We start from the raw sequence: 14,970 nt of genomic DNA on the forward strand, positions 1-14,970 counted from the left end.
AAATTCTTATTTTCAATGACAGCCTAGGAACACTGCCTTGTTCAGGGGCAGAACGACACATTTTTACCTTGTCGGCTCGGTGATTCGATCTTGCAACCTTTCGGTTACTAGTCCAACGCTCTAACCACTAGGCTACCTGCCACCCCACTAAAAGGGCATTATCATAATTTTCACAATTTCACAGTATTATTCCAACCTCAGTGTGGAAATATATACAAATCACAGGAAAATCTATTTTTGACTGCACTGGGCCTTTAACATTCTGTTTCTAGATTTGGGGAAGGGTGGGGTCCCCCAGAAATTCTGGATAAGAAACTGGGGTTCCCACTGAAAAAGTTTGAATATCACTGCTTTAAAGTTTAGTCAAAAGACAAACAATTCATAATGATTCAAAAGTATCCCTCAAATTGCTCTCTTCATAAGGCATCAGCCTACCCTCACCCCGCTATCATCCCCCTACAGTAGGTATTCCCAAACTGGGGTATGTAATGACGTCGGGGCTACAGTTCCTCCCCTCATCCCCCTGCAGTTCCTCCCCTCATCCCCCTAAAGTAACTCCCCTCATCCCCCTACAGTTCCTCCCCTCATCCTCCTACAGTTCCTCCCCTCATCCTCCTACAGTTCCTCCCCTCATCCTCCTACAGTTCCTCCCCTCATCCCCCTACAGTTCTTCCCTTCATCCCCCTACAGTAACTCTGTACCTCAAAGGTTCCCGGCAGCCACTGGATGTCTGTAATGGGTGCTTTGTGGCCATTCTCTATGCCTGAGACAGCACAGTAACGCACCACCGGGGTCTCATTCTCCCGCTTGTCTTCAAAGCCCTGCTGGGGTGACAAACACACAGGGATTACAGCAAATAGCAGGGTTTTAGTCACACAATACAGCAAGGTGGCATAAGCACTGTCAGGTCAATCAACAGGTTCCATACCATAATAGCACTATGGAGGATACAGTGAAATACTTTAGTGTCCCAGAATTGTCCTTTCTATTCTACTGAAGACAGAATTCAAATAATATACAGTTAGTTGCTTTGCTAACAGTTGAAATTAAGACCAGAATGTGGTTTATATTATTTACAGAAGGATTTTAGTTTTTTTGCTCTAAATGGTTTAGGACCTAGAGCAGTGCATGTGATTTCACTTTGCACTTTGGCCACCGCTGTCGTTGGCTCTGTTTCTCATTAAGACTGAGATCACTGGCTGATCGGAAAGAGATGTAGACTTATCAGTACAGCTGCATGCTTGGAGAGTGCTGTATATGTTACTGTTTGTGCATGTCTACTGGGTTATGGCACCCTTTTCCCTATATACTGTAGCGCACTACTTTTGACCGGGGACAATAGGGCTCTGGTCAAAAGTAGGGCACTATGTAGGGGATAGGGTGCCATTTGAGACACTGGTCAAAAGTAGGGCACTATGTAGGGGATAGGGTGCCATTTGAGACACAGCCTGTCTCTACAAAAGGTGTGAATATGGCAGGTTAGGACATACACACGTTCCCTTAAAACCATATGGGGGGTTTACAAGGCAGTAACAGGTGCTAGTAAAGGACATCTTTAGCTGATAGAACTGCCATTGTTTGTTCTGAAAACACATAGCTGTAATCAGATGTGTGTTATGTCAGCTGTGTGTGTGTGTGTGTGTGTGTGTGTGTGTGTGTGTGTGTGTGTGTGTGTGTGTGTGTGTGTGTGTGTGTGTGTTATTGGACATGAAAGACCTATCAGGGGCATAGAGGGGTTAGGCAACAACTGGAGTGTGGTGTGTGTTGGTGTCGTTGACTCTGGATACTGGATGTTGACTCTGGAGTGAACAGGGACAGTGAATGGAGGGAAGGAAGATGGATGCAGCTGCTATCATATGGTACCAGGTAATAAACAAAGAATAAACTGAGATAGAGACTAATGAAGGTTGGATATTAGGGCGGTGACGATAACAGTATCGCAATATTTTTCCACTGCAAACATGAAAACATGAAGTTGACCAAACTCTTTTGTTCTTTAAAAACCTGCTGTAAAATATTGTGTGCTACAGGTTGGAAAATAAATACATGTGACTCTGGATGACAACATAATGATATTTGTTTCCATGTTTGTTTCATAAAGAAGTGAAATCCGCTTCATGTTTTGTTTCCTTGCTACGATACTAATGAATATCGCAATACTGGAATCGTCCCACCCCATTGGAAATGGGATGGATGTGGCAGGCAACAGCTTTGGGGTTCCAGGTTTTCTGCTTACTAGTTAAGGCTGGTTTTGCCACGGTATATGGTTAGGTTAGGTCAGAGATGGTCTATAATGTTGTAGTAATGTTGCCCTTGTAACAGGCTTTGGTTAGGTCTGACCTGGACAGAGTTGAGGTTTGTGGGGCTGAGCTGCCTAAGTATATGGGTTAGGTCTGGCTTGCTGTGATCGCCAGGGTTGGCTTGAAAAGGACCATCAGGACCGCTGCATTCCCCTTTAATTAAAGGCTGAGGATGAAGAGAAACCCGGCAAGCCAATGTGTCATCATCTCACTGCGTCACAGGGCTTTAACTTTAAAACTTAGCCTAGAACTGGGCATCTAAATTGAAGATAATATTATGAACCAGAATTAGAACCCCTCATAGACTTGCAATGACCTCGTCTGCAGAAGCATGCCATTGGGATTGAGTCAGTGTGATCAGGACAGAATGTTGATTAGTACTTACTAAAGCGTTGGTGTTTGCTGCTATGTTCTTTCCACCACTGGTGCGTGTGCCCTGTAATTGTTCTACGTGGGTGGATATATCCCATAACACAACCTGAGATGACAACAACACAAATAAGTGTATTACTCAGGGTGGATCAACAACTACACCTTCACCTCCTCTCATAAAACCCTCTCATTTTAACGTATTATTAATGCTTCAGTTTAATATGACACTGTTCATGAAAGAAAACCACGGAGAAAACAATGGAGGATAATGGCCAAAGAGGAGAGAACGAAAAGGAGAAAACGAAAAGAAAGCTGCACCTTCTATAAACAGCTATTTATCTGTTTTATCAGATTCCCTTGAAATGAAGCCAGTGAGGCCAGTGAGGCCAGTGAGGCCTGGGACGGAGGAGGACATGGGAAATGAAATCTACGCCTGAGATGGTTATATAATACAGCCTCATAAGAAAAAATCCACAGTGCTGACAGTTAGTGGGCACTGAAACAGAGACAGGGAGGTAGGTAGATAGGTAGGGAGGAAGGGAGGGAGAGAGGGAAAGGGAGAGAGGATGAGGGAGAGGGAGAGGGAGCAGGGAAAGGGAAGGGAGAGAGAGAGGGAAATACGTGGGTGGATATATCCCATATTCCATAATACAACCTGAGATGACAAGAGAGAGAACGTAGTTGAGAAGAGTATTAACATCAAGAGAGAAACATTTGGTCAGCAGCACCAAAGAGGGCAATAGAAAGATGTTAACTTAGCAGTAAAGAGATGGAGGGAGCGAGAGAGAAAGAGAGAGAGAGACGGAGTCAGAACCTGGCCGTTCATGCAGCCACCAACAATAATATTTGGGTCGGAAGGACAGAACTCAAAGGAGAAGACGTCGTCTGGGCACTCCAACAGCAACTGCAAACAGCAGAAAAAGAGAAACCCACAGCGTTACAGTGGGCTGAGGCATTACATTTCAAAGCAGAGAGAGACTTTCAAGTACTAGGGTCCCTTGCCATCGAATGTATTTATTTATTCTAGTCATTCAATACACTCAGCATTTTAAATTCATGGCCTTGGCTAATCCCATGTGCAAATGATTCCATTTCACTGAACATAAAACAAACAAAAAATAACAGAGTAACAGCTTTGTAATGCAAAACAATGAGTTAGGCTACATTATGTTCAAGTGCAGCACTAAATTTGGTCAATTCCTAAGAAGTGCAGAGCTGAATTTGGTCTATTCCTAACAAGTGCAGAGCTGAATTTGGTCTATTCCTAACAAGTGCAGAGCTGAATTTGGTATATTCCTAACAAGTGCAAAGCTGAATGTGGTCTATTCCTAACAAGTGCAAAGCTGAATGTGGTCTATTCCTAACAAGTGCAAAGCTGAATGTGGTCTATTCCTAACAAGTGCAAAGCTGAATGTGGTCTATTCCTAACAAGTGCAAAGCTGAATTTGGTATAGTCCTAACAAGTGCAGAGCTGAATTTGGTATAGTCCTAACAAGTGCAGAGCTGAATTTGGTATAGTCCTAACAAGTGCAGAGCTGAATTTGGTATATTCCTAACAAGTGCAAAGCTGAATTTGGTATAGTCCTAACAAGTGCAGAGCTGAATGTGGTCTATTCCTAACAAGTGCAAAGCTGAATGTGGTCTATTCCTAACAAGTGCAAAGCTGAATTTGGTATAGTCCTAACAAGTGCAGAGCTGAATTTGGTATAGTCCTAACAAGTGCAGAGCTGAATTTGGTATATTCCTAACAAGTGCAGAGCTGAATGTGGTCTATTCCTAACAAGTGCAGAGCTGAATTTGGTATAGTCCTAACAAGTGCAGAGCTGAATTTGGTATAGTCCTAACAAGTGCAGAGCTGAATTTGGTATAGTCCTAACAAGTGCAGAGCTGAATTTGGTATAGTCCTAACAAGTGCAGAGCTGAATTTGGTATATTCCTAACAAATTTGTTTATTTTATCTGCTGAAAATGTATTGCAGTATTTTTTTATATCCCTAAACCAGCTCATATACAGTACTTTATAATGGCTCTATTATCCTTGGGTAAATTCAACTGTTCAACTCAATTGTAATTAATTAAGAGGCTCTTACTTCAACTTAACCAAACAAAGGCTTTGAATGACAGTTCAAAGCAACTTCTAAAGCCATTCTCTTTTTAGGAGAGCTCATCTCAAACAGATCTGACGTGAGTCAAGGGTGAGAAGAGAGATATTGCTTGTAAGCTGTCAGTGAGGATTTATCCAGAGAGAGAGAGAGAGGTAGAAGAGGATGAAATGAAAGAGTAGACTTTGCCATACCATACCTGTGGGTTGATGGGATCAGAGAAGCTCCAGAAGAGAATGAGGGAGGGGTTTAGGAGCAGCTTAGTGGAGCCATTGATCCTGTCCTCGAAGGACAGCCTCTCTGTCACAGCCACCGCTATCACACCTAAACACAACCACATATTCTTTCTTACTATGTGTAATACGGATTGTGTCTGTATACCCATCTGTATGTGGATGTTGTCTATACATTCTGTCTGTATCTTCTGTCTGTACCTTCTGTCTGTACCTTCTGTTTAGCACTATTTCGCCAGCTCGAATTCCGGGCATATGTAAATGTACTTAAAGGTGATTCTGATAAACACTGTCACAATGTTACAGAACCATACAGAAACTACCACAACCACATATAACCACTGTCAAAACCATACACATGTATTTGATACCATTCCGCTCCAGCCATTACCACAAGCCCATCCTCCCCAATCAAGGTGCCACAGACCTCCTGTGACATAGAGTCATTGAACACTGGTCACTTTAATAATGTTTACATACTGTTTCAACCACTTTATAAGTATATACTGTATTGTAGTCATGGCTCCTCCTATATAATACATGTTTTCATTTTTTGGGATTATGCGTGTATTGTTATTGTATTGCTAGGTATTACTGCACTGTTGGAGCTAGTAGAAACACAAGCATTTCACTGCACCTGATAACATCTGCAAATCTGTTTAAACGACCAATAAACTTTGATTTGATTGTAACACCCATACAGTAACTGATGATGATAAGTATTCTGTATGTTCTGTTCAGTGGCGGAACATTACTGTTCCTTCATTTTGACAGACAGTCACCCCTGTATATCACTGTCTGTCTGCTAAATGTAAATGAATGCACTGATCTTTTTTCGGGCCACAGTAACAATCATTCATAACCACACTCACACTGCAGACCCTTCAATACAGTAGGCACCTGTACTGTTCCCCTTGTCTCGACCCCGTGTCCATGTTCCTCATATTAATATGATTACTACCTCCTGGTTAATGAGGACGCTTCCTGCTGTACTTCCACCGGCCAACCCATTAAAGCCTCATTGAATTGAACTGGACGCCCATTCTAGTAACTCTATTTCTATGATGTTCCTGTCCCTTACCGTTGATGGTGGGGTGCCAGTTGATGTTGCTGATGGTCTTGTCCTTGCTGAAGTGCAGGTCAGTGAAGGACTGGTACTCCTTCAGGTGTGGGTCAGCCTTCCGTCCGTAGCCACTGTCCTCCTCACTCAGGGCCTTCCAGTCGTCAAAGAACACATCCATGATTTCATTCTGCTGGATGGCTATCTCAAACCTGGGAAGTTCATTTAATAAAGAACACATACATCTTTACAGGGCATATACACTCAAGACGGCATCGCGCGGTGAAACAGCGGCTTCCCATTCATTTTCAATGGAAGGAAAGCTGTGAGAAGCAGAGTGGGCGGGGGGACAGTTGGGCGATGCGAGCATGGGCGAGGGAGCTGAACAAGGCGGAACTAAAATTGGGAAAAGCTGAACATTATGCAAATCTACAGCGATATCACGGCACAAGTAACCAATCGAAGCTCACCATAGCTTCCAACCCCTACTGGATTGGCTGACAATGGCTGTTGATACTTAGCACTAGCTAGCATGCTTGCTAGCTTGTTAGCACCCACATGCAGGCGGCCATAGCGTGGCTAGGCGAGTTACTACTGTATAGTATAAAACAATTTTTGTGACATTGTCAGCTAACCCATCTACAATATATCTCGGCCGTCAGGTGAGGTGCTGATTAACGAAAGATAAACTATATATATATATATATATATATATATATATATATATATATATATATATATATATATATATATATATATATATATATATATATATATATAGTTTAAGTAATACTCTCATCTCTCCTTCTCAGAATTATTTTTTTAATGTTAGCCTGGATCCTGTCTCTGCTCAGCTATTACATTCCACTCCTTGTCACTCCTGTCATTTGCCAAATACTCAGGACTGGCAAGGAGTGGAAAGTTAGCTAAAAAGACTGGTAACCAGACTAATCTGATGTACAGAACAGGATGGAATGTAGAGCACAATAGGTCATGTAATAGATTGATGGTATACAGATAGGATAGGACTTTATCGAGTACTAGTCAATAAAATTTTATTTTAGTTTGATTTTAAAAAACATTAGAGCTTAGATAATGAGCAGAAAACATACATCAGCATAAACCATGGAGAATTGCCAGAAGAAAAGTTAAGTCTCCATAAGTTACTTTGTGCATATCTTGATCAGGCCTTGGCTTTCATAATGTATGAGAGTGGATTCCTCAAGGCCTCAAGGCTGCACTATAATGTATAACTCTGGTTGGCTTTCAGTCATTCCATGCATTAAAACGCTCCCCTTGAGTCCCAGACACTCGATCGTATCCATCATTTAAATGATCCCTTACCTGGAGGCCACCGAGTTGACAAAATTCTTCAGATTCTCAGATTGGAGGCAGTTCTCTTTCTCCTCCTTGCTGAACTCTCTGGGTTCGTACTGCGTGCACATACTCCTTGGATATGTCCTATGGAATAGAACAATAATGGATAAAGTAGGCAAAATTTTGCTTCAATGTTCAATTCAGATCATATTTCAGTACAGGGTATAGTCATTCTAAAACGATAAAGCATTTGATGATTCATTGTAATGATTCATAAAAAAAGTGATGAATCATTACAACACATCTGACATTGTTAGGTACTGCCAATGTGGACTAGTAGCTACAGGACTGTACCATGGTCTATTTTCTTCCCCTGTTCTACCTGGCTCTAGTTACAATATGACCTACCATTGTGTTTGGGTGCTGGAGCTCTTGAGGTTGGGGATAGTCTGCACCCCAGTGTGTCTCTCCATCTGCTTGAGGCTGAAGTTCTTGTCCTGGTAGGGGGTACATTCAAGGAAGCCATCCTTGGTCTCCATGGCATTACGGTCAGAGAAGAAGATCGGTGCCCCAAACTCCCTCCGCACCCTGGAGATCCTATACTTCAACTGAGACGGAGGAGGAGAAAGAAGAATGAGTGGAGAGAGAATTTAGCTATTAGATCATTATCTAATTCATTCAGAACAATCATTTAGTGACAATTCTATTTTCTGTTTTGATATTTTAATTATATTTTTAGGGCCCTAAATGTTGTTCCGGTGTTTTACCCTGGGTCTGGAGTCAGTGATAGACTCTTCCTCTATCTCCTGTTCGCTGCCCAGAGAGATCCAGGGCTGGGGTTCAGAGGTTTTCTGTGCTGCAAACACCTCCGACGGCTCCCGCTCCAAAGCTACCTCAACTCCCAAAGCCACTACAGGCTACATGGGCCAGACATACAGAGAACACTGTAATGAGTAATAGGGATTATATCGAAGACATGAATGATATTCTTCTTTAGATGTTTTGAATTTCAATCATTACTTTCTTTACTTATTTTATAATCACTTTATCATTCATATACAGTAGTAAAGGGTGTTTTTCTCCTAGTATGTCACATAGTACTGTTTTTAAAATGTTTTTTTCTTCTTCTGAAGAGCAGAATACTGGTGGTAAATTGACTCACCTTTAGGTGCCTATCCTTGGCATCTGCTGTTAGAACCAGGTAGAAGCTGGATCCGTAGATGAAGTCTCTGTCGTAGACCAGGAGGAGCTCATCTTCAGGGTAGTCCTGTTGTATCACATAGGAGAGAGGGCATTGAGAGCACAGTGCACTGCACACACAGAGACTAGCAGGTTGGCATAACATGTAAGTACAATTTGACTAAAACAGTGATATATTTTCAAAACCAGATTTTTTTACTCTTAACCTTTAAAATGAGTGCCATTGTGAGTGAAACATGAATCAGTAGATCATTTATAAGGGCTGGGGGGTCTTGGTCAGTGAGAACCTGAATTGTTGTCTCAAGGTCTTAGAGAGGACAAACAACCACCCACACGTCACCATGGAAACAGCACTACCCCACACAGCGGAGTGATATTTGATGATCAGGGTTGGGGAGTAACGGATGACATGTAATCCGTTTCATGTAAAGGCATTGCAAAAAAACGGTAACTGTAATCCCTTATGTTACCAGCTAAAATATTGTAATCAGATTACAGATTCTTTTGAAAAACTTGATGATTACTTAAACTCAGAAAGGAAGTTTGCGAGGAAAAAAAATATGCTCAAACTTGCACACTTTTGATAGACTTAAAGGGGCAATCTGTAGTTGCGACATTCATTTTTGGACTTATAAATTATATATATATATATATATATATATATATATATACAGTGCCTTGCAATTGTATTCATCCCCCTTGGCGTTTTTCCTATTTTGTTGCATTACAACCTGTAATTTAAATGGATTTTTATTTGAACTTCATGTAATGGACATACACAAAATAGTCCAAATTGGTGAAGTGAAATTAAAATAATTACTTGTTAAAAAGAAAATCTAAAAAAATACTACAGAAAAGTGGTGTGTGCATATGTATTCACCCCCTTTACTATGAAGCCCCTAAATAAGATCTAGTGCAACCAATTACCTTCAGAAGTCACATAATTAGTTAAATAAAGTCCACCTGTATGCAATCTAAGTGTCACATGATCTCAGTATATATACACCTGTTCAGAAAGGCCCCAGAGTCTGCAACACCACTAAGCAAGGGACACCACCAAGCAAGCGGCACCATGAAGATCAAGGAGCTCTCCAAACAGGTCAGGGACAAAGTTGTGGAGAAGTACAGATCAAGGTTTGGTTATAAAAAATTATCAGAAACTTTGAACATCCCACGGAGCACCATTAAATCTATTACTAAAAAATAGAAAGAATATGGCACCACAACAAACCTGACAAGAGAGGGCCGCCCACCAAACCTCATGGACCAGGCAAAGAGGGCATTAATTAGAGAGGCAACAAAGAGACCAAAGATAACCCTGAAGGAGCTGCAAAGCTCCACAGTGGAGATTGGAGTACCTGTCCATAGAACCACTTTTAGCCGAACACTCCACAGAGCTGGGCTTTACAGAAGAGTGTCCAGAAGAAAAGCCATTGCTTAAAGAAAAAAATAAGCAAGCACGTTTGATGTTCGCCAAAAGGCATGTTGGAGACTCCCCAAACATATGGAAGAAGGTACACTGGTCAGATGACACTAAAATGTACCTTTTTGCCATCAAGGAAAATGCTATGTCTGGCGCAAACCCAACATCTCTCATCACCCGAGAACACCATCCCCACAGTGAAGCATGGTGGTGGCAGCATCGTGCTGTGGGGATGTATTTCATCGGCAGGGACTGGGAAACTGGTCAGAATTGAAGGAATGATGGATGGAGCTAATTACAGGGAAATTCTTGCGGGAAACCTGTTTCAGTCTTTTCGAGATTTGAGACTGGGACAGAGGTTCACCTTCCAGCAGGACAATGACCCTAAGCATACTGCTAAAGCAACACTCGAGTGGTTTAAGAGGAAACATTTAAATGTCTTGGAATGGCCTAATCAAAGCCCAGACCTCAATCCAATTGAGAATCTGTGGTATGACTTAAAGATTGCTGTACACCAGCAGAACCCATCCAACTTGAAGGAGTTGGAGCAGTTTTGCCTTGAAGAATGGGCAACAATCCCAGTGACTAGATGTGCCAAGCTTATAGAGACATACCCCAAGAGACTTGCAGCTGTAATTGCTGCAAAATGTGGCTCTACAAGTATTGACTTTGGGGGGGTGAATAGATATGCATGCTCAAGTTCTGTTTTTTGTCTTATTTCTTGTTTGTTTCACAAAAAATATATATTTTTCATCTTCAAAGTGGTAGCCATGTTGTGTAAATAAAATGATACAACCCCCCCCCCCCCCCAAAAAATGATTCCAGGTTGTAAGGCAACAAAATAGGAAAAATGCCAATCCACTGATTCTTGAAGAATATAACTTAGAAATGCCTCATGAGTTTAGTTCAACTTTCACACTCCATGAGAAACCAAAATATAAGCTTGTTTTCCCCCAATGTTTGTAAACATTGTAAATGTAATAGCATGGTTAAAACAATAATGTTGATATTATGGAGGGTCAGTCCTTGCATCTATTAATCTAAGAGTGGTTACATTTCTCCAGGCCCATCCATCAGCTTTTTACCAAAACAGTGACCGTTTTGTTATGGTTAAAGACAGCATAAACAGATATGGGACCAGGCTAGGAACTGAGGCATTGTTTTCCCCCCAGACCACTCAACCTAAACATGAGGCCTGTGAATCAACCATCATATTGGTTGGGAGGATATGACATTTTAGTAATTTAGCAGACACTCTTATCCAGAGCGACTTACAGTAGTGAGTTCATATATTTTCATACTGGTCCCCCGTCGGAATCAAACGCACAACCCTGGCATTGCAAGCGCCACGCTCTACCAACTGAGCCACACGGGATTGCCTGTATGCTTCCTCTGGATGACAACAATAACAACGACATAGAGATCAGCCTACCAGCACCAGCTGCTTCACGGGGCTGAAATCAGACACAGCTGCCCTCATCCTCATGTCCTGCACGATGTCCTCTTTCCTCAGGATCTTGTAGGGGTTGTCCCCCGTGACGTCCTCGTCACAGCGACACCCAAACAGCTCCTGGGTAGCCGAGGTCAACGTCAAGGGCAAGATGTCATTAGGATGACCTTGATGTGAGGGGGACAAGGGTCAGACTGTTCAGGGAATTTGTCCAATAAGAACACATACTTCTGTTTTCTGTTGCAATACATTTTGCTGTGCTGTGGCCTACCCAATAGAGTACCTCCAATTCCCAGTTGCAATAACAAGAAAATATCAAATACAAAAACGTACAGCACTGTTCTTAATTGTGTTTTATCTGATTGTAAAAAAGTATGATAAAACAAACATCATCACCAGCCTACAAACAATCAGAACAACAACATGATTCCAGTAACGCCATGTGTATAACACCAGACCACGACAGTATCCACTTTGAAGCCTTTTGGTTAACAGGCTAGGAAGCTTCTCTTGTATACTTACTAAAATAAACTTATCTTGGACATAAACACAGGCTTACAGTGCATTGCATGCTATAGTAAACAGGGCTTTGCATAATTATAGCTCTCATCTCACCTGTGGCCTGCATCAAAGCCTTTCCACAGGGTTGAGGCTGAGGAGACCCAGAGAATGCTGAAGTACAACTTAAGTAACCACTTCCCAACTAGGTGTGTCTTCCCTTTGTATTCAGACCACCAGCGCCCATGCCAAATTATTGTAGTGGAAACTCACACCATTCATTTGCAGTGGGTGATGTGTTAAACATGCCATGTGGTACTTATGGAAAATATGTTATGCTTGAGTGATGATGAGAGGTTAAATGTAACGTATGAAAAACAGGTGCCATCCCCCTTTGAAGGTAAAATCCATATCAAGTGTTTGTGAATCATATTGTTACCACCAACACCACACATTTTAAATCCACTACATGTATTGGAGTTTGTCTAAGACAGCTCTTTAAATGACAGAAGATAGACCAAGCATATAGCTCCAACTATTCTCCAACACATTACATTCAATAGGGCTGTTTCATACTGCATCAACTGAGATGACCCTCCCAAGTGCATAATGCTATCATGTTCCCTTTACATGATAGCCGATGACCTAATCTAAAATAAAAAGTTATCCCTTTCCTTCTGCTGGTCTGGCCGGCATTTGATAAGACTTAAAATTGAGATGGAAGACCAAAAGCATGTTTGCAGGGGTGGCACTGAAACACATGAAAGCAGCTCTCCCTCTGACAATGAAGGTATGAGATTGAGTTGTAGAGAAATATACCAACGGTTATGTGTATGTCCACAGAGTTTGCAACAGTACACCCACGCTCACATGAAAAGCATGCATAGGGTATACAGGTTTCCTCCCACAAAGAGACAGTGCTGAATAATATATCAAGCTCATTACATCACCGTTTTAAAGTGTCAAATAGGCTCAGGCCTTAGGCTTCCTCTGGCATCTTCTGTCCCTGTCTGAGTGAACATGCACCGTAGAGAACCAGCCCCTCTTACACAGACGGAAGCAATCAAATACAGGCTTGTCATTCAATCAGGAGGGTAGTTTGCCGAAAGATGTTGTTTTCTGTCTTGTTTGTTGTGGAACAGGAACACATTAGTGTACTGTGTTTCTTTCTGCTACGATGGTAATCTGATGAGAGGCCAGATGTAGATCATGCAGGTGTTTATCAGACAGACCTGATTGTTCACAAGAGGGGAATTAGTGCCTTAGGACTAAGTTGTAAGGTTATAGTCCTATTCTACTATGGCAGAGGCTGCAGTAATTAAGGAAAATTGTTTTCACATGGCCCTTTGTGTTAGGGACCAGGATTGGGTAGGTTAATTTCTAATGTAATCCTTAACAGTTACTTGTTACCTGTCCAAAATTTTACTCAGTAACGGAAACTGATTACTTAAAGTTACGTTTAGATTACTTACCCATTAAGAGACGTTAGAAAACGAAACGGCTCCATCAAATACTTTTGGTGTCAACATAGTGGTTTCTGACCTGTGGTCAGACTTGCTCAGTTGGAACAAACTTAAACTTGCAGCATTTTTCAATGTTGAATTAAATGTAATTGAGAAAACAGTCATAATGTATTTTAATGTAATCTGATTACAATATTTTTGCTGGTAACATAACTGATTACAGTTTTTGAAAACCAGATTACATGTAACCGATTACATGTAATCAGTTACTCCCAAACCTTGTTAGGGACCCATCGCCGGCCTATTCAGAAAGCAGAGTTCAGGTTGCTAATGGTTTATGGAATTTCATGGAAATCAGCAGAGGAACAGTGTCAGCGGTCTATATTTCTGGAGCAGCCAAAAACCCAGGGAATTCACTGAAATCATGCTGGTGTAGTTTACACTTAATGTTCTATATCTAAGTTATAGCCATTGCAGTATCATAAGTTTGATATACAGCAAAAGAGCCAGGAATATTCAGGAACATTTTTGATTAAATAGTTATATAATGCATCAAATAAATCTTACCAGACCCTGCAACACTTCCTGCAGACGACTCATCAGCCTTTTTGTCTACATTGATTCAAAACAGCAGAAAATGTAAATTGTCATACTTGATGTACTTTTATTTTACTTTTAATTTACATTTGCATTAGTATCATTAAAATTAGGAAAATAAACATGACAGGTGAAGTATGATACAAAAAAGTCAGATGTACTGATGGGATCATACATACCTTTCCCCTTACTGGTAGTGGTTGTGCTCTTGGGTCTCTTTGTGGACATCTCTGCAGTTAAGCCTAATCACAGAGATATTTGCTGTGGAGCATTAAGATATTGAGAGTTACTGTGCTGTATCAAACAGCCGTCTACACCTACTCTCTTTTGTCTATAAATTAGATGTGTCTAATCTAAAAAATAAATAAATAATGGAGTGAGGCTTGTTCACTGTGATTTTTAGGCCAGTTTACAGAGCCGGATAGCCAAAACATGTGCTGTGGCGACATCCGGTGGCAAATACTCGCGACTCTTCTATTTTTAGAGACAGTGAAGACACAAGGCGAAACTAAACTGTGTTTAGAAAAAAAACATTGATGATAGGATAGGAATTTTAAAGTGTGTAAACGAGTTGGTGGAATTAGCTAACTGGTTGGGTCTCTGGCTGGCTAGTTAGCTAACGCCAGCTACAGCTAATTCTAGCTGGCTAACATTAGCTACAACATTATTCGAGATAGCCAGCCCTGTATTCGTCTGACTGCTACATGTTGCTGTTAATCTTGTTAGCTATGTAGCTAGCTAGATGTTAATATACATGTTCAAATATGCACAAAGGCCTCCCTTATGTTTACCGTACATTAATTTCGGGTTTCCCTCATTCTCAGCAACCAAAATAAATCCCCAACTTTCGCTGTTCAGCTTCAAGAACAAGTTTCCTGCATCAGTTTGGTTGCTAGTAGTTACTTTAGCAAAATAGCTGATGGACAGGTTGAACAGCCAGTAGCGGCCACGTGAAA

The 14,970-nt window shown here is 41.3% G+C and overlaps 1 protein-coding gene across 4 annotated transcripts in view; it reads right to left on the reverse strand.

Moving 5' to 3' along the window:
- The window catches only part of dnai3 (dynein axonemal intermediate chain 3), a 29,789-nt gene extending 14,885 nt beyond the window's left edge, over nt 1-14,904 (reverse strand). For 2 of the 4 annotated variants that reach the window (XM_055861640.1, XM_055861638.1), the window contains exons 1-13: nt 14,811-14,904; nt 14,194-14,275; nt 13,985-14,029; nt 11,439-11,623; nt 8,546-8,650; nt 8,151-8,300; nt 7,792-7,991; nt 7,411-7,527; nt 6,088-6,278; nt 4,973-5,097; nt 3,487-3,576; nt 2,686-2,778; nt 702-824 (exon numbers count right to left, since the gene is read on the reverse strand). In XM_055861640.1, coding sequence (XP_055717615.1) covers nt 702-824; nt 2,686-2,778; nt 3,487-3,576; nt 4,973-5,097; nt 6,088-6,278; nt 7,411-7,527; nt 7,792-7,991; nt 8,151-8,300; nt 8,546-8,650; nt 11,439-11,623; nt 13,985-14,029; nt 14,194-14,242 — 1,473 coding nt within the window. In that variant the 5' untranslated portion in view covers nt 14,243-14,275; nt 14,811-14,904. The remainder of the gene's footprint in view (nt 1-701; nt 825-2,685; nt 2,779-3,486; nt 3,577-4,972; nt 5,098-6,087; nt 6,279-7,410; nt 7,528-7,791; nt 7,992-8,150; nt 8,301-8,545; nt 8,651-11,438; nt 11,624-13,984; nt 14,030-14,193; nt 14,276-14,810) is intronic. The other 2 variants (XM_055861639.1, XM_055861641.1) reach the window with 2 other exon arrangements.
- Nucleotides 14,905-14,970: the final 66 nt, after the last annotated feature.

The sequence above is a fragment of the Salvelinus fontinalis genome, chromosome 14, assembly GCF_029448725.1.
Source record: "Salvelinus fontinalis isolate EN_2023a chromosome 14, ASM2944872v1, whole genome shotgun sequence".
NCBI classification, from domain to species: Eukaryota; Metazoa; Chordata; class Actinopteri; order Salmoniformes; family Salmonidae; genus Salvelinus; species Salvelinus fontinalis.